This window comes from Pinus tabuliformis, chromosome Q (assembly GCF_031772625.1).
Source record: "Pinus tabuliformis cultivar Carrire ecotype Pingquan chromosome Q, CPIR1, whole genome shotgun sequence".
NCBI lineage: Eukaryota > Viridiplantae > Streptophyta > Pinopsida > Pinales > Pinaceae > Pinus > Pinus tabuliformis.
The window spans coordinates 582,698,972-582,721,474 of NC_142296.1; the positions used below are offsets into that span (position 1 = coordinate 582,698,972).

Below are 22,503 nucleotides of genomic sequence, written 5' to 3' on the forward strand. Positions count from 1 at the left end.
TGCCAAAGAAACAACTTTTTAACCCTAAAAAACGTTGTTTGATGCCTCAAAATGCTTCCGAAAGGTTTCATACCCCGTTTTGCCAAATTGGGTTCCGCCGGTCAAAATGGTCCCATGAGCTTATTCCTCCACTTTTTCCACTTCGAATGAATGAAGATGGAGGACAGAAAATATAATGATCCAATCCAGATCACACCTCCTCATTTTGAGAGGATTTTGGCCCTGAAAAGATTCCACTGAATGAGGTGATGAAATTTTTCCTCCACCTTCTCTTTGGTGTACCATTTAGCATTACCTGAAAGTTGTCCATTCAACCCAATCTGCCAAATGTCATGCTTCCCTTGTCTTGTAGTTTTGGACCTCTTCTACAAAACATTATATTATTTCAACTTTGCATGAGCATATGGTGCCAAATCCTCCACATAAGGTAGGACTTGTTCCTCTTCCTGATCTAACGTGGAAGGCTCATAGAGTTTTAAATTCTCCACATTCACAATTGAGTAAATGTGCATATATGGTGGTAAACTGAGTCGATAGGCATTATTACCCACCTTTTACAGTATCTCAAAGGGAACGTATCTGAGAGCCTTGATTTTCTTACCAGGCCCCTGCAAGCTCTCCTTGTTCAATTGTAGCCATACTCTATTTGCCACCTTGAACGATTTTTCTATTCTGTGTTGATCATTCCTGGCCTTATACTTCTCTTGTGACTTCTACAACATTTCCTATACCTGTATATGGATCTGCCTAACCTTCTCTATAAAATTTTCAGCCATCAAAGCATCTCCTGTAAGATCTTCCGTCACTCATCCTTGCTTCCCATGTGCAATATCCAAATGTGAAGATGGAAAATATCGAAAACAAGTCTCAAATGGGGACTTTCATGTAGAATTGTGAACTTATTTGTTGTAATAATGTTGTATATATATCATATTTTCATCGCAGGTCTTTGGATGCTTCTGGTTGTATCCCCTCAAAAGCTGCACCAAAGTCTCGTTGACTACTTCTGTTTGCAAATATGTCTGTGGATGGAATGTTGTAGATCTCTTCAAATTTGTGTCCATATTCTCCCACAATGTAGTCCAAAATGCATTGAGAAATATTGTATCATTGTTTAAAACAATGCTCCTTGGTATCCCAAAGTGTACCCAAACCTGTCCAAAGAACAAGTTTATTGCTTCTTGTCTGCTGATGGTCTTTTTACAAGGCATCAAAACACACATTTTGTTGAACTTGTCAACTACCATGAACATGTAGTCATGTCCCTTCTGGGTTGTCGGTAAACCTCCCACAAAGTCCATTGAAATGCTTTCCCAAGGACGAGTAGGTACAAGTAAGGGATGATATAGACCCTATTTCCTGTTGCTAGGTTTGGTGGTACAACAAAGCATGCATCCTCTTATGGAACTAGCTGCCTGCTCTTGCATCTTGGGCCAATACACATACCTCTGCAAGTTATCCACAGTCTTCCATACACAAAAGTGCCTTGCAACCTTGGAGGTGTGAGCCTCTATAATCAACTATAGTCACTCATCTTTAGGAACACATAGCTTATCCAACTTGTAGAGTAACCTATCCTGGAGATGGTAGTCAACAATGTTGTCACCATCGTGCACATGACTCTGGCTCTACAACTGTTGATACACCTCCTTGAAGTCCTCATCCTCTGAATATGCCTCTTTGTATGCATCATGGGTGAATGGCTCCATGTGCATAAGAGTCCCCAAAGTTGTGATCTTTGATGTGGGTGGCCTTAAAAGCATGTCGTCCAACTTGTTTGTATTGCCCTTCTTATGCTTGATCACCAAAGAAATCACTGTAAAAACCCCATGCACTTGAAATGCCTAGTCTGCTGTAGCTAACTTTGGGCCTATAAGTACTATAATGACTGGTTATATGTGTTGATTAATGTCTCAATTCCCATCAGATAGTGCTTCCACTTCTTGACAACTTGTACCATGACATAGAGCTCCTTTCATAGGTAGGGTAGTTAAGAACTGCCCCATGAAATACTTCATAATGGTAGCATATAAGCCTTCCTCCATGCATCAAGACAACTCCCATAACATACCCACTCACATTTGTCTCCACTTCAAAGGGTCGCTGCAAGTTTGGCAATGCCAGAACTAGTGCTTGAGTGATTTTCTTCTTTAGCTCCTCAAAATCCTTCTACTGACCTTTCCCTGTTGGAAACTCTTACCACTTGTTGTTATCGCGTGGAGCGGTGCTGCTACCATTGGAAAATGAGGCTGCGAATTTCCTCAGGTACTGCGTTGCCCTAATGAAACTCCTGACCTCAGAAACATTAGTAGACTAACCATTTCATGATGGTCTCCATCTTGGAAGGATCTATCTCCAGTTCTCCTCCACTGATCACATACCCTAAATACACCAAAGACTGCTACACAAACTTGCTCTTCTTGAGATTTGCTAGCAGTTGGTGCTTCTTTAATGTTTCTAGCACCTGCATCAAATGTGAAATATGCTCCTCCCAGGTAGCACTATATACTAGTATATCATCCAAATAAACAACAAGAAACGAATCTATAAAAGGGCATAATACATCATTCATTAATCTCATAAATGTAGCTGATGCATTACATAGGCCAAATGGCACAACTAACCACTCATATAAAACTTTCTTGGTTTTGAAAGCGGTCTTCCATGTATCTTCTTCTTTGACTCGAACCTGGTGATATCCAGACTTCAAGTCTAGCTTGGTGAAGTACTTTGCTTTCTACAACTGATCTAGCAGATCATCTATCTTGGGTAGGGGGTATCTATTCTTGAGCGTGATTTTATTCAACACCCTGTAATCTATACACATTCACCAAGTCTTATCCTTCTTTGGCACAATGATGATGGGTGACCCACATGGTGATGTACTTGATCGAATAACACCCTAGATCAGCAGCTGCTGCAACTATTTCTTCACCTCACTTGCTTCTATAACAGAATGTCTGTATAGCCCAATATTTGGAAATGAGGAGTTTGGCAATAACTGGATCTCATGTTCCACTCCTCTCTTAGGTGGTAACCCTTTGGGATCGCAGAACACATCCTTGTATGTCTGTAACAACTTATCTAATTATTGTTTTTGTTTCTTAGTACACCCCTCCAAGGATGCCTTGTCTCTTATTGACTCCTCTTTATATTAAATTTCTCTTAAAAACAATAAAACATACTTCTTGCTGGAAATGATCAATTTCTTGGCTTGGTTGGCACTTACCAATGAAATTTTCGACTTGCTTTTATGTGCATTGATGATGAACGATTTTCCATCATTGACGAGCCAATACTGATTGACTCTCCTCATGAATACTGCATCTCACATGTACATGTAAGGGATCCAAAACACAACTCCACATACATCAAGGGGAACCACATCTAGATCTACTTCATTAATAAAACCAACACTGATAGCAAATCTAATTTTACACTGTTTTGTTACCTTCAACTTTGCATCCTTATTTACCCATTCTAGTGGATATGGGTTAGGATGATCACGAATTTTCAACTCCAACTTCTTGACCAGCTCTGCTGCAATGAGATTCGCCTGCGATCCTAAGTCAAACAGAGCATCAATCCTTGTCTTATTGACCTATATCTTTATATGGAAAAGTTTGGTCATTTCTTTCTCTTCCTGTTGCTGAAGGCTACTTAAATTCACCTCCTTCTACATTGATGTACAACGATCTTCTCATTCATGTTCGAGATGCTTTCAACTTGGTTGCTCAAATCCATTGCCATGGGATTATTCTTCTTGTTATCTTTCTTCTTGCTCTTCGGGTTTAGCTCTGGATGCAACTTCTAGCACTTCTCCTTTGTATGGTCATCAATGTTGCAGTGGTTGCTAGGATCTTTGCACTAGTGTGTTGTGGATGTCATCTTTTTATCTTTTCCCCCTTTTTGATTCTGCTTACCCTCCTTAGAAGCTTCTTGTTGCTCCTTCCGCTTCGATCCACTTGATTACACTCTCTTCAGGCCTATGTTCTCCAGGCACTATGACTATACACAAGCCTCGTCCACCAATTTGGACTTGAACAACATCACTTTCTCACGAAGATGGCGGTGCAGACCCCTTAAATACTTGAGGAGTACATTTGGGTTATTTGGAGAGATAACCAACATTAGAACCATCTTCTTGAATTCCATGGTGTACTCCTGCACGCTTTGGCCCAAATTTTGCCTAAAGTAATGCCACTGAATCCACTGGTCTTCCACGTACCCAATGGGATAAAATTGTGACTTAATGAGGGTTTTGAAATCTTTCCACTTAGTCACTGGAGGTTCTCCCTTCAACCTCATGGTTTCTGTGTGGTTCTCCCACCAAGTCAGTGTATGGGCCCTCCAATTTCAACCACACAAATGACATTTTTTGTCCTTCTTCAATCTTATGGACTCTGAAATAAACTTCCAGTTGCTGCAACCAATGGTTTAGCTTCAGAGCATCGATATCACAATGGTATGGCTTAATAATGACTTTTTCTTCCATTTTAAATAGGGACTAATTCACGACACTCAAATGGGTTGATATTTTCCGAACTATTTCTTCGACTCGTTCTCTATTTCTGACTGATCTTCTGATCCCTGTTCTGATTTGTCCTCTGTATTCGAATCTCCATCTTCTCCAAATATCTTCGACTTGTTATTCAAGGCCGCCATTAGGAGGTTTACATTGTGGTTGATATCTGCGACTTGTTCCAATCGTGTAAACCTCATCTCTACAGGATCACGAGGTTCATTTACAGATTTGTTGACCATGATTAGGGTTTTATGATTTTCAGCCTTGCCGATTTAGATCCTTGCAATAACCACAAAAAACCCAAAGAAACCTGCTTTGATACCAAATGATCCGTAAAATGCCATGGATATTCCACTGGACAGTTTGTCACAACAGATTTGATAATATTATGTTAAAAATATGAAAATCTTACACTATTACAATTTTGTTAAACTTTAAGATCTGTAGATTTAACTGTAATTAGTGCATGCACGTGAATGGAAATTATGCAGAAAATAGAGAATGATAAAATAGAGCTCTCTCTCACACACATAAGACACAAGATATGCTATGGGAAACCCTTTCAGGAGAAAACCCAGCTGGAATGTGAGGGCGCTCCGCTCTCTTTCTCTATCTAGAAATATCGCTGTAAGTACAAAGAAGTAATGCCTGTGGCTCGTGGGCTACTAAAATGCACAAATACTCTTTGTGTGGTCTACCTCCTATCTCTCCTGGCTATCTTTTCTCAGCTATGGAACGAAATGATCTCAAAAGAATGGAATGCTTCTTCCTCCTAGTGGTCTGGTTATAACATAGCCCAATATCCTAATAGTGGTTAAGTTTGACTACATCAACTCTTAACTAGAGTTACATTATAAGCTCTTATAGAGTCTTTTACATCAAAAACACGTGGATAACCCCTTTTCCATGAATAATGAGGGCTGACACGACATCCTCCCGAACTATAGGTGTCAAAACAGGGAGGTCAACTTTTTGAGTGGCATAACTTTTGCACACGAACTCCGATTGACACGCTTCTTGCGTTGTTGGAAATATCTCTATGTGTAGAACAACATGAAAAAGCGCCATGCTAAAACGATAGAGTTTTACTCGCAAAAAATGTTGTTTAATGCCTCAAAATGCTCTTAGAAGGTTTTAGACCTCGTTTTGCCAAATTGAGTCCCATTGGTAAAAACGGTCCCATGAGTTGATTCCTCCACTTTTTCCACTCTGAATGCATCAAAATGGATGACAAACAATATAGTGATCCAATTCGGATCAATTGCTTCCATTTTTCCCTCAGCATCTCATAAAATCCCTAGTCCTAACATCCCTAAAATCACCTAATATTCCATAACATGTCTTGATTAAGTAACTTACAAAAAATTAACTCAATAAATAGAAAACTCAAAAATCAAAATTGGCAACTAGGACAAATTCGTACTTATGTGACACATAATTGATTATGACTATCACCACTATAACTTGTAGGCATGCCAACACGACCCTTCACATGGCACACATGGTTAGTCAAACACTTCAACCAAAAACTTAAGAAGGAATGGCTTAACAGTACACCCTATCACCAACTAATCTACATCCCAAAGTTAACATTAAAATTTAAATATGGGCAACCTAACTGAAACTCTTCTACATTTTGTTTTTTGGGTAAGAATTTGCCATAAATTATTTGGTGAAATCATGGTTTTATATTGCTAAAAAAACATTTTTGAATGCATAAATGATTTCAACATCTTGAAAAATTCCTGTAACATTTGGATTATGCAAATTTCACAGCTCAAACTTGTGATTCCTATAAATCCCTACCAAATTTTAGATCAAAATGAGTGAAAATATGCCACAGAAAGGCCAAAGCATAAAAAAATTTAAATTATGACTTTAAATATTAAATAAAGATTACATTTTAATCCCATATTTAATTTTAAAATGTTATTGAAAAATATAAATTAGGTTTATTTTGAAAGGTTGGATGAAAATTAATTAAGTTGTAAAAAGACTTTACATTACATTATGATCCTAACATCATCATAAACTAGTACAACCACATTAAAAATATTAATGTGGTTGATATAGTCAAAGACTTCATAAATATAACAAAAAAAACTATTGCAGCACAAATAATGCCTTATCAATGTACACATTTATGGGTCAACTTTAACTTGAGAAACAAAAAGAATCTTATTGTAAAATGGACCATTTTGTTAAATAAAATTTGCTTATATATTAATTTCCCCATCTAATTAGAATATGAATTTATTAGAATTTAAATAATCTAATATCCCTAGAAATTGGCGGAGCCATTTGGCAATAATTTAATTTAAATTGAGAAAATAAAGGAATGACACATCTTAATGTAAAATGGACCATTTTGCTAAATAAAATTTTGTTATATATTATTTTTTCCATCTAATTAGAATATGAATTTATTAGAATTGGAATAATCTCAAATCACTAGGAAATTGGTGGGAGGGAGCCATGTGGCATGAATATAATTTTTTAAATTTATTGAAAGTTAATGCAACCTAACAAACTCTGTAACACACTATAGTTGTCGATAAGCATTCAGACGAAGCATACATGGAGAAGCAATCTGTGCCATAGGCTATCTTTAGCCTCGTGGATGTTAAAATAACGTCTTTCTTCTTCTTTCTTTCTATGTTGAGATATTCCCTTGAGAATAACTATTGATAAACATTAGCATATGTTGAGCATATTCCCTTGTTTGGCTATCTTGAGCCTTGTGGACATTACAATAATTTCTTTCTTCTTCTTTCTTTCTATATTGAGGTATTCTCTTGAGAATAGCTGTTGATAAACATTGAGACGAAAATATATTGAGCATATTCCATTGAGATTAACTGTTGATAAACATTTGACGAAGCATATGTTGAGCATATTCCCTTGAGAATCAATCTAAACAGTAAATTTAAAATAAAAATCAACAAATTTTCATAAAATAAAAAACATTCGAGAATAAAAATACTTTAATTTTATTTCAAAATTAATTTAATTATATTTATTTTCTTTCTTTATTGGTTTCATAAATGAATTAATATGTCATCAACGAATTTAATATGAATTAATATGTCATCAACGAATTTAATATATGACTTAGTCGTAACATAAAAATAAATCAGTAATAATATTCTTTACTCCCATAATTCTTTTAATTTTCAAATTGAAGTTTTATATTATTTTGATCCCACCTCGAATAAAAAGTTTGCCCATAAATAAAATCAGCGTGTTGGCTTCACGCTTGTCGAAGAATCTACACACATAACGTTGTGACTTCTTGTAAACACTGCGCACCTTTTGGGTTTAGGTGACCTAACTTTGTATTTCATCCATGTTTTTAACGGGCACGTATACATCATGACTTAATTTGATGGAAAATATTAGTTTTGAGGTAAACAAGGGTATAAACTAAGGTTTATTTTATGGATTTTCTAGGTGCTTCCGTATACAATTTGTTCCATCAAATAACATAAATGTTTTCAATTCCAAAGTTACATCACCTGAAATTCGGAGTCCAGTTTTGCTGGAGAGCAGGTCGGTTCCCATGGTTTCCCATTTATGGTTAACTGGACTTAGGAATGTTAGGGACAACAAAGATTTAAATACAAATCCCTAAGTCCCTACGTTGAAAAGCCTTAGGGTGCACATGGGAAACCTTCCAACCCAAAGTTTGTTTGACCACCAAAGTAATATAAGTTAGACAAGCAACTTTTGATGAAGTGTCTCATTCATTTTATTAATTTAATAATTAGAGTGTCTCGTCCATCTCATTAATGTAGACACATGAAAGATCCCCAGAGCTCGTGAGAGTTGTGCAGCGCCTCCGTGGACTTTGAATAGCACTGTGGATTTGGTATGACGTGGCAAAGCGCAAATTGTATGGATTTGGTATTCGGGTTCATGAAGCTTACGTGGCGTAATAATAAGGTAGCGGAACTGTCCAAAAGTAACATTTTAATAAAAAGAGAAATTATAAAATAAGGTATAGAAAATGGTTTGACCTTTGGATAGTTCCATCGAGCGATCTCTATCGAATTCCGTTAATTCGCGTGCGGCAGGATATTTAGCGGAGATGGGGTCCTCAACGCCAAATTTAAATATAGCAAAATGGGGAAAAGTCCGGTTTGATTTGGTAAAACATAATTAGCGAGACTGCAGTGGGGCGTACAGGCTGGTGCACGATTCCGCGTCGAGTCGAACGGAATTTGCGGTAGATATATTTAGCGACTCGTGTTTAGAATGCTAAGTTGGGGATCTTTATCTAAATGCGGCGAAACCGCCAGAAGCTAGAAGCGCGGCAGATGAGGTGCCGCTGTTTGTCAACCGCCAAAAGTTTGTCCAAAATAGCGGTGCGCAGTGGGGGCGTGGGGGCGTAGATGTAGAGGTAGAGGTGGCGGTGTCCGCGTGATGACCCGGTCTACAAATTCGTTGCTTGTCGTATGCAATTTAAATGCCTTTTCTGCTGGTCGACTTTTGTTTTCTCCGCCGACCGTCCAACCAGAGAAAGGAAAACCGAGGGAAAATAAGAGGAGAGGAGGGGAGAGAAAGGAGTTGGAGTCTTATCAATGGAGCCATCTATTCGGCCTTTTATCTTCTTATGATACTTCTATTCTTTGTGTTTCTGCTGCCGCTACCTTCTGTTCTCTGTCTTTTTCTCCCGCGTCTCACGCATTCTCAATTTCCCGTCAACAGACGTACTATCGCTACTTCTTCATCCTCTGTCGCTGCCTCGGAATCATCTGCCCGCCTTTTTTGCTTCAGCGCGGATCGGCCCGGCCACACGCATTCCTCCGATCCGCAGCTCCAGAGACGAGGAACCACACAGTGCAAGAGGAGTACAAGAACCGAGGGGGGGGCGCAAGCGTTCTGGAACTCGTGTTATTCGTATTCGAGATCCGGTAACATGCCCCTGGCTCTATGAGGTGAAACCCGGGGGGCTCTGAGACAGCATGGGGCAGTGCTATGGAAAGAATATCGCAGTTGAGGACGCGATCGATGGATCGCGGGATCGAAACAGGGTCGCCAGCAGCAGTCAGAACGGAGTGTCGTCGTCGTCTGTAAAGAACACCCCGTCGCACCCGTCTTCGAGCCCGTGGCCCAGTCCTTACCCGCACGCCCCCAGTCCCCTGCCCAGCATTTCCAGCCCCTTGCCCCCGGGCGTGTCACCTTCCCCCGCGAGGTCGACTCCCAGGAGGTTCTTCCGCAGGCCGTTCCCCCCTCCGTCCCCGGCCAAGCACATAAAGGCTTCCCTTGTGAAGAGACAGGGCGCGCCCAAGCCCAAGGATGGTCCCATACCGGAAGATGGCGTCGAGAATGAGAGGCCGCTCGATAAAAGCTTCGGTTACAGTAAGAATTTTGCTTCCAAGTTTGAATTGGGGCATGAGGTCGGCCGAGGTCATTTCGGCCACACCTGCTTTGCCAAGGGTCGCAAAGGCGATCTCAAGGGCCAGCCCGTTGCGGTCAAAATCATCTCCAAAGCCAAGGTAAAGTTCTCTGTTTTCTGTTTCTTCATTTGTTTTTCTTCAAATTCTCTCTTTTTTTAGGGTTCGGGTAATTTTGAGCCGCGGTTCATCAGATAATTTACTAGTGCAAAATCCGCGCTTTACCATTTCCTGAACTAAAACTTTCATAGATCGTTAATATGTCATCCAAATATTACTAATATTTACCTGTTTTCGAGTAAAATTTTGTCAGATCGTTCGCCCGCCAGAATAGTACCGCTCTATACCTCTTTTCAAGTAAAGCTTTACCAAATCATTCGCTTGCCCAAACATTGTGCCCTTTTAGCTAGCAGTTTTAATGGAAACCTGCTGAGCTTGTCACTGCCTTACGGCGTAGTTGTCAAAATCTTGAATTTCATAGTTCAAGATATTAATTGAAATTTGTCGTCCGTTTGTTGCGTTTCTGAATGTTTTACCGGAAAAATAAAATGAAGCACAGCGTTAGTGGCGTATGGTCAAGTAAATTAAATCCAGTCGTTGTTGCATTCCATAGCATGTTCGAAAGTTTCTGAGTGCCTTCAAGGCAATGCTAATTCGAGGGCGCAATATATGAACGGGAGTGTGTCACGTCTCGTAATTCTAAGTTCCATAAAATTGAAAGTCGCAATTTGGTCTAGAGAATTTGTCAGGTTATTGTTTCTGCCAGGTATCAATTTCGGAGCTCTCGGGGAGTTCTTCACTCGCGGCTGCAACTTTTTGTCATTCAAAACAAAAGTTCACTGAGAACAGTAATCGGAAGAAGGGAATAATCTATATTTTGTGGTAATTTTGGATGCTCACCCAACCTCAATTGTTATTATTAAAACGGAAACTTTACCGATTGCTTGCAATTGACGGGCTACATTTGAAGGTTTTTTTTGCACACTGAAGAATGTTCCTGCAGTTCAAATTTGATCGGTAGTCATAATCCTTGCGAATTGTAGTTATTTTCAAGCCATTTTATGACCGTCGGGAAGCTAGTTGCCAGCTATGATTTTTCTAAATATTTTATGAAGGCAGTTTTCTGACGTTTCAAAATGGCTACATGAAAGTACTATTTTTTCTTGTGAAGGCACTATCATTTTGAAGTTTCCTGGCAGTTGAAAAACCAGAATGAGGTTTTCTTGGGTCAATTGCTGCCATTATGTAAGATATTGTTTTTTCTAAATCATTAATAGTTTAAGGAAGTTGTCAGGTTGACTGACGGAAAATACCCATGTTTGTCATTTTTGGTTTTAAATCACCACGACAATGTTCATTAAAGCTTTTCAAGTTAAATTTCTGAAAAGGGATCAAAGCTGTGCCACTTTGTAATACCGGTTTACTAAATGCAAGCCATATGTTTTTAGAAGATCTTCCCAAATGTTTGTTTAAATTACTGAAAATAAAGGAAGCATTATCAATGGGAAATAAATAATCATTTTGCAAGCCCCTCAAAACGTTTTTAAGGTGTACTCCCGTTTTCCCTTGTTAGGCATTGTTTTAGTCAAGCCTGAACATCTTCATAAAATTATAAACCTTCTCAGGATAAATGGGTTCTAACTTCTTTCAGTGGTCAGCGTAACTGTAAACTGTAGATCTCTCATTCAAACTCTTTAAAGATGACTTAGCTCTAGCAGGTGCAGTCTCTTTTCTAGTAGAAGAGGAATTTCATTTTCTGCCTGTCCAAACAACTGTTAGAATTTCAATTTTCAAATCAGCAAACTGAAATGTTAAGGTGATCCAGCAATACTGGAGGTTGTTTATAATTGGGCTGTAATATATGTCAGATTGGTGGCATTCCAAGCACTGGAAGGTGACCTGCATTTACCACACGTATTCATTTCTGGTTATTCGAATGCCTGGCCCAGATTTGCCCCCCATGTTTTAAAACGGTAGAAGAAAATTATATTGATGGTCCCTGCATGGTGATTTTGCACTCAACCATCTAACCATGCCTTTTATCGCAGTTACTCTTTGGAGCCTCCAAAATGCTTGTTGACAGTTCCTATATATGGGAATGGGTGGGCCATGGATCTTAGTGTTTTTATGCTATGCTTTTTGTACATCTTCTTTAGTTGCTGAAGTAGAGGGAGTTTAAAAGGCTGATGGCTACGTGAGCCAAAATAATGTGGGATCCTTTCTAGAACTTATTCCATCGTAGAAATTGATTTTGTGAATTCAATGGTTTACTCCGAATTTCATCGCTTTTCTACATAAGCCAACTTATTTGGCTTTTCTTAACGGATTTAATGTGCAGAATTCGGTAGCAGAGAGTTCATACCTTGAATGCCATGATGCCATTTATGGATGGAATTGGCAGGTACTTGCAGGTCAGTCTATGACTGATGAGACCCTGTGAGTCAGATGTACTGTCTGACTGGGACTTACAAGTTTGTAAACTTGGCCCCTTTTGCTGAGTTTGGTTTGACTTGTGAGCCAGAGTCAAACCTAGCGAGTTTGACTGTCTCTGCCAAAAACTTGGTTAATATCTTTGTACAAAAAATACATATTTTTTTCATTTCTGTTTGAGTCTTTAAAGGGAGACACTGAGCATTTCAATGGGCTAGTGAGTTAAACTAGCTGACCTGTGAAAAACATTGCAGCTACTTGCAGGTCAGGCTATGACTTGTGAGTACTTCTGGGTCAGAGTTGCTGTTTGAGTTTGGCTCACAAGCTTGACAACTTGGCTGATTTCAGGTGCTGAATTTGGTTTGACTTGCGAGCCAGAGGGCAAGTTTTGTAACACTGTTAAACACAGATAAAAACAGCATTGTGACTTGTATGCTAACCTTAAGAACTGAAATATATAAGATTATAGATTATCTATTTAAGTAGTACAATGTTGAGATTGCATGTATCCTTCTTGAATACCTGTGAAATTATAGATCAGCTATTTAAAATAGTAGATTGTAGAGTAGTATATGGACTGGAGATAGGAAAGGACGGGTAAAATTAGAGGGATAATTTATTTCCAAATATGAAGTTTATTGTTTGAAAGAATCTGTCAGGATTAAAGCAAGAATCTGTCAAGATTGCAAAAAAAGCTGAATCTAGATTTTAAATACATTCTTGGGCATTTTGAAAATTGTTCAATATTTCCCCCAATGCTGGTAGAGTGGGAGTTACATTTGCCATCAGTGTCTATTTTAATCTGGAATGGTAACCTTCCTAATTGTGGTTGAAACCAGATGGAGTTTGTAATGGCTTCTCTAGGTATTTATTGTGACCGAGTGTTGAGGTTCATCTATATGTATGTTCAGCTATGTGTACTCTCCCTTTGGTTCACTCTTTTTAGGAGTTGCTTTTGCACTACACCCACTTCTCATCATTGCTGATGCGCTTTTGAGTCCCGTTGACCTATTTGGTCATTTGTGGACGTGAATAAAACTATCTTATCCTATGCAAGGGAACCTAGTCTTGATTTTTATGATTTACAGTTCTCTCTTATTACCATCAGTTTTCTAGGAGTTGCCATTTAATCAGGTTGCAGTCTGTTTTCACTCTTGAATTGAAAAAAACACATCCTACAGATCATTTGATTGTCTCTCAAACTTTATCTACTGGAGAAGCCAAGATTGACCAAACCATTCTTCAGCAAGCCATGGCTCCTCATTATTTCCTAGTCCTAAATTCCCAATGTGGCAATGTCTTAAGTTTTTGGGATTAAGTCTCTAAGTTGTTTAATGTATTCATAAATAGGAGTTTGAAAAACATTCTTTTAGAGATTTGTACTGTTGTTCTTCTATGTATTCATCAATCTTTGGTTAACATTTGAAGTTGTGTTCTGGAATATCTTACCCGAATTTTCTTTTAGAGATTTGTACTGTTGTTCTTCTATGTATTCATCAATCTTTGGTTAACATTTGAAGTTGTGTTCTGGAATATCTTACCCGAATTTTCTTTAACATATGATTTGGCACAAGTTTGATCATTTGGTGTATTGATTTTCTTATGATCTGGGGAAAACATGGAAATGATGCTTGGAAGAGAGCTTTCTGAATTTTTTTTGTACCAGGGAAGAAAGTGCCTTGGGTCTACACTGTTAAAGGCTCTTCTGCTTTGTTTTGAAGTCTCTGGAGCATATGCACTGAATTTTATGCTGCTGGAATAAGATTATCTAGTAGCATTTGTGTTTTTTAGGAATTTATCAATGTGAACTAGGATGTTAGGGCGGATTTGTTTTTTAATATTTATTCATGCTTGGATTCATTTAAATATCTTAGAGAAAAAGTTATAGTTTCAGTTTTCATTTTTGCAGACTTGCTGCCTATTCTGTAATTTAGCTAATGGGGTATTTCTTTTGGTGACATGTCCTTTGCAGATGACAACTGCTATAGCAATTGAAGATGTGCGGAGAGAGGTCAAAATTTTAAAAGCATTGTCGGGGCATCACAACTTGGTCAAATTCTATGATTCTTGCGAGGATGCTAACAATGTCTACATAATAATGGAGTACTGAACTTGCTCCATTTATATTTATATTTTCCATTTATTTGCTTTTAAAACTATATATCTTGCCCTTTGGAACTTATGGGCAGCATGAGTCAGAATGTACCCTGATTAACTCTTAAAAATGCAATCAAAAACATCAAATGTCTATTAAAATGGATGGATATTAGTTTTGGTTTATGTGCAATAACTTCGGGATTATACTTTTTTTTTTCAAACTTGATGTATGTTTTGAATTAAAAATCCATAAAAATTATAGTTTGCAAGAATATCCACTAAACAGTTGCAAATGCATATAAGTTGTGGTGTTTGTTTCAATTGCTAAGTTTGAGCCAAAGTCTGTATTACTGTGCAGACTATGTGAAGGTGGTGAGTTACTGGACAGAATTTTGTCACGGTAAGTGTACCTACCGTTTATTTGATCCTCTCATGGATTGTCTACTGATGTTTTACTTGAGGGTATCTTTGTTTTTAACTTGCAGAGTGTCTGGAAGTTGAACTGCTTTTCTTGGCTGTCACATGCAGAGGTGGCAAGTATCCAGAAGAAGATGCAAAAGCTATTGTGAGACAAATCTTGAGCATAGTGGCTTTTTGTCACATTCAAGGTGTTGTGCACCGTGATTTGAAGCCAGAGGTTATATCTTGTTCATAACTTGATTTGAATTGTTGCACTGAAATCTCTAGGCATTGCTGGTTAAATCAATATTCTCTACGACCTTTCACTTATAAAAATGATAAGGACAGGAAATCTTGTGGGGCTTGAATAGTTAAGTAGTATAATTTAGTTTCTCCCATTTTGCAATCTGAACATATTTTATTATTATACAATTGCATATGTTATGAGCCCAACCTTGAATCTGATGTTTTTGGTTTATAAAGGAAATTTGGAAACTGAACATGCTAACAGAAGCAACAATAAAAACAAACAACAGTAATAATTGTATCGATGACAATAGATTCTGTACTAAAAACAGAAAATTCAAAGGCTTTAACTGCTATCTTTGATAGCAGATTCAGCAGATTTATACAGCAGTGTCAAGTAATAATACTTGAATGCTCCCAAAATTTCTTAGGACAAATCTGAACATATCCTAAGAAGGTTTGGACATCAACTCAGGTTAAAGCTAAGGCAGTATAGAAACTGCAATTGGCCCAAAATATCTCTTCCAGACTACCTGCAATGGCACATTTCCCCAAAAACTTTTTTCGTTCTCAGGTCTGAAAGCATCTCTACAATGAAACTCATACTTTTTCTTTAATCAGATTGACTGACATGAAAAAATAATGGACATAATTTATAACTGATGGACTGACTACCATTTTTAACAATTCTTGAGGTATGAAATTACTAGTGCTGCCAGAATCACCATGCTCTTAACTTTGCTTTCTGTCTTCAATGTATGGTGTTGAGTAATTTCCACCACGGTAGACAGGGAGAGAGTTGGTATTTATTGTTTTTTTTTTGTTTTTGTTTCTACTTATTTTATTTCTATTTTTATAAATTTATTTATTTCAATATTATGCCATTTTCTTACCATTGCCCAATTGTTTGTCACTATGTAGATGTTGGCATTTCAAGGTGCCACATGGAAAAATGATTTTTGTGATCATCCACATAGAGTTTAAGCAAAATCACTCCAACCATCACGCTTAGGAATGGGAATCTTTTCCATTAGACTTTGATTTATGCATTGTGGTCCCTTGGTTTGGTTGATTGCCTTTGTTGCAGGGAACATTTTAAAGATCTAGAATTTTATAGGGAATCACGATTGCCATTACACCAAAACCTGCAAGTGTTAGTGAGCAAATGCATCGCTAGAGTTGACAGATCCTCGAGAGGCGGTTAAGCACATGTCACGAAACACACGGGGAGCGCTGGATTATCCAATGCCCAACAATTCCCCCCCGCCAACGCGAGCCGGGTGTGATTCAAACTCGAGACCTTTGGCTCTGATACCACTTGTTGGAATCACAATCGCCATTACACCAAAACCCGCAAGTGTTAGTGAACAAATGCATCGCCAGAGTTAATGAATCCTCGAGAGATGGTTAAGCACATGTCAAGAAACACACGGGGAGCGCTGGATTATCCAATGCCCAACAAGTATATGTAGAAAACTTGGCTAACATTTATAGTTATGCTGTTGGGAGTGGGGAGCTCTAATTTCAAAAGCTTTTGGTAGCAGAGTGTTCCAGTGTCAGCCATTTAATACACGTAACATAATCTAGTAGTTAAAATTGTGACAAATTTTCATGACCAAAGAGTTGTAATATGTAGAAAACTTGGCATAACATTTATAGTTATGCTGTTGGGAGTGGGGAGCTCTAATTTTCAAAAGCTTTTGGTAGCAGAGTGTTCCAGTGTCAACCATTTAATACACATAACATAATCTAGTAGTTAAAATTGTGACAAATTTTCATGACCAAAGAGTTGTAATATGTGGTAGCCTTCAAACTTAGGTAGGTACATGGTTTAAAGTTCAAAACTTAGATTGTTACATAATATCTAAACAAGAAAAGTCAAATAAATTTAATATTTAGTAAGCTTTCCTCTTCACGTGAGAATCTTCTAAATAATTTTCTTGTGACCTATGAACAAGATGTGTAAGCTGTTGGATAGTCAGTAGTTGTGGAATATGACGAAGAGCTACATGACCCCCATGTAGGGCTGGAGGTTGTGAAGCCAAAAGAAAAGTTGGTACATTTGGAAACTTTGTGGTGGAAGGAGTGGAGTAATTTTGTGCATGATCACTATCAGGAGTCTCACCAATCAAAATTTTGATCTCCAATTGTTTTAATGCCATGGCTCCGTCCTCCAAATTAGCCTCCCAGGTTGTTATTCAATGTCATATATGTTCTCGTTCTTCTTTGTCTCACAACAATGAACAACAACCTCAAGTTGTAGTGCATATAAACCAAGCTCTCTACACAGTCTAAATTTTGTTTCCCTTCATGCCATGAATGACATTGAAGGTGCTCCACCACCTGTATATAGAAGAAGTGTTAACAACTTGTTAACGCACCTTATTGCTAATTTATGGAGATGTGTGGTAGAGGTGCCGTACATATTCCACCATTCGATAAGGTTCAACATATGTCAATCTTTAGTTGCATGGAGATTAGAAAATGCTCCATGATCACTGATGCACTTGCACAGTTTGCTTTATACTTGAACATGCTCCCTTTCATCATGGTCCAACTTGTCTAATGCATGCATTTGCACATTCTGTACCTTTGAATATGTGTGTAAATTTTCTTCCAATCCCACCATTAGGTCTTGGTTGGGTCAACCAAGATGGAGGATAATATTTGGGTGTAAGGCCATATGTTAAGGCATGGAGTGGAACATTTATATTATTCCACCTTTTGACTACACATGTTTATGAATATGATCATATGAGATCACACCTCTTTGCTTAATGTTTTTGATTTGGCCTACCTTGTTGTCCATTTTCTCACACACCTCTCCTAGTCACTTGCTTATTTGTATCTGTAAATGGGATTATATTATAAATGGGCTTCGTGAACTAGTCACTCGCTGATTTGTATCTGCAAATAGGATCATTTTATAAATGATCTTGGTGAACTAGTCACTCCTCGATTTGTATATGCAAACATGATCATATTATACACGGGCTTGGTGAACTATAGAACATACCTATCTTGTCCCTAAAAATGACCATAAAAAATGATGGTCTGCACCTCCTGAAATTCATGTCTATCAGATGCAGTTGCAACACTTTCTTTCAAACCCTGCCATGAATCAGTTGGGATGACACTAGCCAATGTCTCTCTTATCTTAGGTGAGGTAATTGCTAGCTTGTCTAGTCATTGTAATCTCTAGTAGAAAGTGTCTGAGGTGAGGTAATTGCTAGCAAATCTTGTCTTTGTAATCTCTAGTAGCTCCAACTTAGAGTGATTACAAAAAAGGTAGTGGGCATGACTATAATTGGTAATAGTTTCATTGTTCTCTTCCCTTTCCTGTACAATGCACCGATCTATTTATAATCATGCTCCTTCAACTAATAATATTATGCACCCAGAATATGTTATGGTACATATCCTCATTAATTGTTCTCGTGGCCCTACAATTAACCGGAATATGTTATGGTACATATCCTCATTAATTGTTCTCATGGCCCTACAATTAACAACATTATCAATGAGACTTGAATGACACTGTCCAACCCAATCTCCTTCAATTATGGGTTCCTGCAATATTAATATTGATGTTGCAACGATTTTTGAGTTATGGGTTGAAAGGATGGACACACCACTAGTGGATGCATGTAGAATATCTATCAGTGCCTTTCCTTCAACTTTTGTCCAACTATCAGATACAATGTATACCCCATATTTGTCAGATCATTTACATATTGCCCCATAACACTATGGATTTCGGATCTTTCCTTGTTAATTCCCATGGTTCTGGCTTTGTCATACTTGAGATTTTTCTATCCTTTAGGGGCATTGTTTATTGATGGCTTTTATAATTCCTGCTACTATGGAGAGCAAAGAACATTGAAAGGTATGCCTCATGCATAGAAAACTTTAAACACTTCTGCATCCATGTCATCCTCACAACCTTGTTCAAGGACATTTGATATTGTTCTACGCCCCAAGTCCATGCGTGAGAATCATCCACTAACATGGGGGAATGGGATCAACCACAAAATATTCTATGTGAGTTGGAGGTCTCATATTCAACCTTTGATTCTTTGGATTCATTTGTGCTTCCTATTCTTCCTTGGCAGTTGATTGGACATTTTCATTGCTATACTCTTATTTTCATCCCTTGGCATAAGCCAATAGAGATGCTTCCTCACATGGGTATATGAACTTGTGTAAGTTGTGTTATAATCAGGGCATGTAAATTTAGTGGTTTTGCCCCCTTAGCCTCCCTCATGCCTTGTCACATGCTTCCATAAAGGTGTTGAACTCTCTTTGGGCGTATTTCCATTCATCGTTGTCAATTTTGATAGGCCCCTTCCAGTTCTTCCTCCTCAACATGGTATGGACTGCCTTGTTTGTTTCCAAACATCATTGTCAGTTTCATTGCCCCTTTCCATTTCTTCCTCCTTTCCATGGTATGGGCCACTGCCTACATCTTTGTCATCATTGGTGTTTCAATTTCCCAACAACTCCATAATAAATTGAAGAATGATAATGATGAACCATATAACCATTATGCTTCTTGAGAATAACCCGCTGCCTATAATAGAATGAGACCCAAGGTAGAAAGACGAATGTGTAAGAGCAGGAGAAGAGAACATTCAAGTACTCATCATAGAAAATATACAATTCTGCAACACATGGAAAAAAGCAAGCCAGGAGGGACTTAGAGCCTACATCTTCAGTTCTCCAATGGTGGTTGAATGTAACTATGATAGGCTTCAATATCCCTCATAAGCTCTCACAAATCTGCATCTCAACAACTAAGCATGAGCCCTATGACAACCCTAGCAAAGATGACGGAAATGAGTGATAGCATGAGAACAAATGGAATGAAAGAGCATTTCAATCAGTGTTGCGAAAATGGCGATTTTTTCAGCATGGCGATTTAATCGGCGATTTTTTCCAAAATGAAAAAATCGTGGATGCTTTACATACTTAAAATTGAAAAATTTGATTTTTTTTATTTTATTTACTTTAATATTTTTTAATGTTGCCCATGTTTTGCTGATTTTTACCGATTTTTACAATTTTTCCTTTTTTGGACCCTTGCCGATTTTATCCCGATCGCAATTTTCACAACATTGATTCAATCCATCAAGAAACCCTAGCCATTCCCTATTGGAACCTTGTCTTGGTCACTGGGCAAAAGAACAAAAAGAATTGCTCAAGTCCATGGGAGTGTATAGGAAACCTTCAAGGAGTGTTTTTAATGGCTTTGGAATTGGCATTGTCATAATGCTTCCCACAAGGGCAGGGAGTGTCCTGTCCCTGCTGCAAAACCATAGGGGGTGTGCCCCCAAAAAATGCTCCTAGGAAGGAGTGATTCACAAGTGCACTTCTGAGGGTGCTCCCTTGGGGATCAAACTTTGGGAATGAAGTAGTGTTTACCAGGGTTTGGGGGTGGAGAACGGGTTGGGCTACCCACATGCAGCTAGATTTAAATTTCTCAAAATATCAATTTGTAAATGTGTGGTGATACTTTTGCAAATATTTTAAAGTTTCCAAAGGATTTGTTGTATATTATGGGAAACAGGATTTTTGAAGAAAAATAATTTTATCCTATAGAAAATTTTCCAGCAAAGGGTTTTTTGACATGGTCAAGTTGTCTAATGTCCTTCTCGGATTACAGTCTTTTGTCTAGTGATCTTCACTGCTGCCATTTTCTGTTTACCTGTTGTCCAATATCAGATTTTGAAGGGCTCGATTTATACACTCCATACTTTTGTCTAAATTCTTCAAGGACTTTCTGAACATTTCTTTGATTGATAATGCAATTTCTGATTTCAGGTTTTTTCTTTTTGTTTCTCCATGAAAAACCATCTAGAAAGCCATGGTGGATGTCTGTCCATGAGGTCAAGAATGTGTTTCTGATACCACTGTTATGTTCCCAACCTTGGAATCTGATATTACGATATTTTGTGGTTGTTATTGTTTTTAAATATGTAAAGTGAAAATGCTAACAACAACAGCAGCTATGATAGATTCCTTACAAGAGAAATTAAATGCTCTACCAACGGTATATTTGGTAGCAGAGTCAGCAGCATTAGTGGTAAGTGAAAACACAGTAGTGGCTAGTAACAACACTTCAATGCTCCCATAAAAATCCTCATGACAAAATCTGAACATATCCTGAGAAGGCATGGATGCCAACTCAGGCCACACCAAAGGCAGTATAGTCACTGTTTTTGGCCAAAAAAGTCTCTTCAGGAGTACCTGCAATAGCATAGTTTCCAAAAGGCTTTTCTATTCTAAGGTATAAAATCCTGTCTATAACTAAAGCTCGTTCTTTTTCCTTAATTAGACTGATTTGTGTAAATAAATGAGTTGATATAATTTATTAAACTGATGGACTCACTGACGTTCTGTCAAATCCCATTTTTCTTCACTAGTTAAACTGTCTGACATAATTAGTAGATTGACATAATTAAGCTGATTCTGTCACTGGAAGACGAATAATTTTTTGACTGATATTTTTTGCCTACGAGTACCCATAGTTAGTGTTGAAGCTGAATATCTGTGAGTATTGTAACAGCATATTTGTTTAGTTTGTGTTGTATATTATGCTGTATTTAAATTTTACTGAAGCTACTATTTTCTAATTTCATAGGGTATGACTATATTGAAGCTTACTACTTAACTTGAATTGCAGAATTTTCTATTCACCACTAAGGATGAACATGCACCTATGAAGGCTATTGATTTTGGGCTCTCAGATTTCATCAGACCAGGTAAATTTCTCTCGTGAGTTTGTAACTGTATAGAGGCTGGTATTTTTAGAGTATTTAATCTTAATTTGGATGATAAATTATTTCATTTATTCATTTATCTTTTGAAACAGATTGATAGCTATCTTCTAAGGCTGTTGATTTGATGTTAATTTTAGTTTGTGCTTTATGCATGTCATATATATGGCTGGTCAGATGAGAGACTGAATGATATAGTAGGCAGCGCATATTATGTTGCGCCGGAAGTTCTACATCGATCATATAGTATGGAAGCTGATGTATGGAGTGTTGGTGTCATAACATACATTTTATTATGTGGAAGTCGACCTTTTTGGGCAAGGACCGAATCAGGAATTTTCCGTGCTGTTTTAAGAGCAGATCCTAATTTTGATGATGCACCGTGGCCATCAGTATCTCCTGAAGCAAAGGATTTTGTGAAAAGGCTTCTTAACAAAGACTTGCGCAAAAGAATGACAGCTGCACAGGCCCTTAGTAAGCACTATTTTTTGGTTGTTGGAGAGTTAGTTTATACTTTTACTCTAAAACATAAATGTCCTTAAATTCTATTCTCCTACTGCACAGATAGGTCCCTGCATATATTTTAAACTTTGAAGGGTGTTCATAAGTCACAATTTACAGCCTTGTGGAATTT

At 37.8% G+C, this 22,503-nt stretch overlaps 1 protein-coding gene across 1 annotated transcript in view; it reads left to right on the forward strand.

The window, feature by feature from the left end:
- Positions 1-8,986: 8,986 nt before the first annotated feature.
- Positions 8,987-22,503, forward strand: part of LOC149220795 (CDPK-related kinase 3-like) — a 37,532-nt gene continuing 24,015 nt past the window's right edge. The window contains exons 1-6 of the mRNA XM_089384904.1: positions 8,987-10,023; positions 14,324-14,454; positions 14,807-14,848; positions 14,977-15,085; positions 21,776-21,854; positions 22,047-22,343. Of these exons, the coding sequence (XP_089241030.1) occupies positions 9,490-10,023; positions 14,324-14,454; positions 14,807-14,848; positions 14,977-15,085; positions 21,776-21,854; positions 22,047-22,343 (1,192 nt within the window). The 5' untranslated portion in view covers positions 8,987-9,489. The remainder of the gene's footprint in view (positions 10,024-14,323; positions 14,455-14,806; positions 14,849-14,976; positions 15,086-21,775; positions 21,855-22,046; positions 22,344-22,503) is intronic.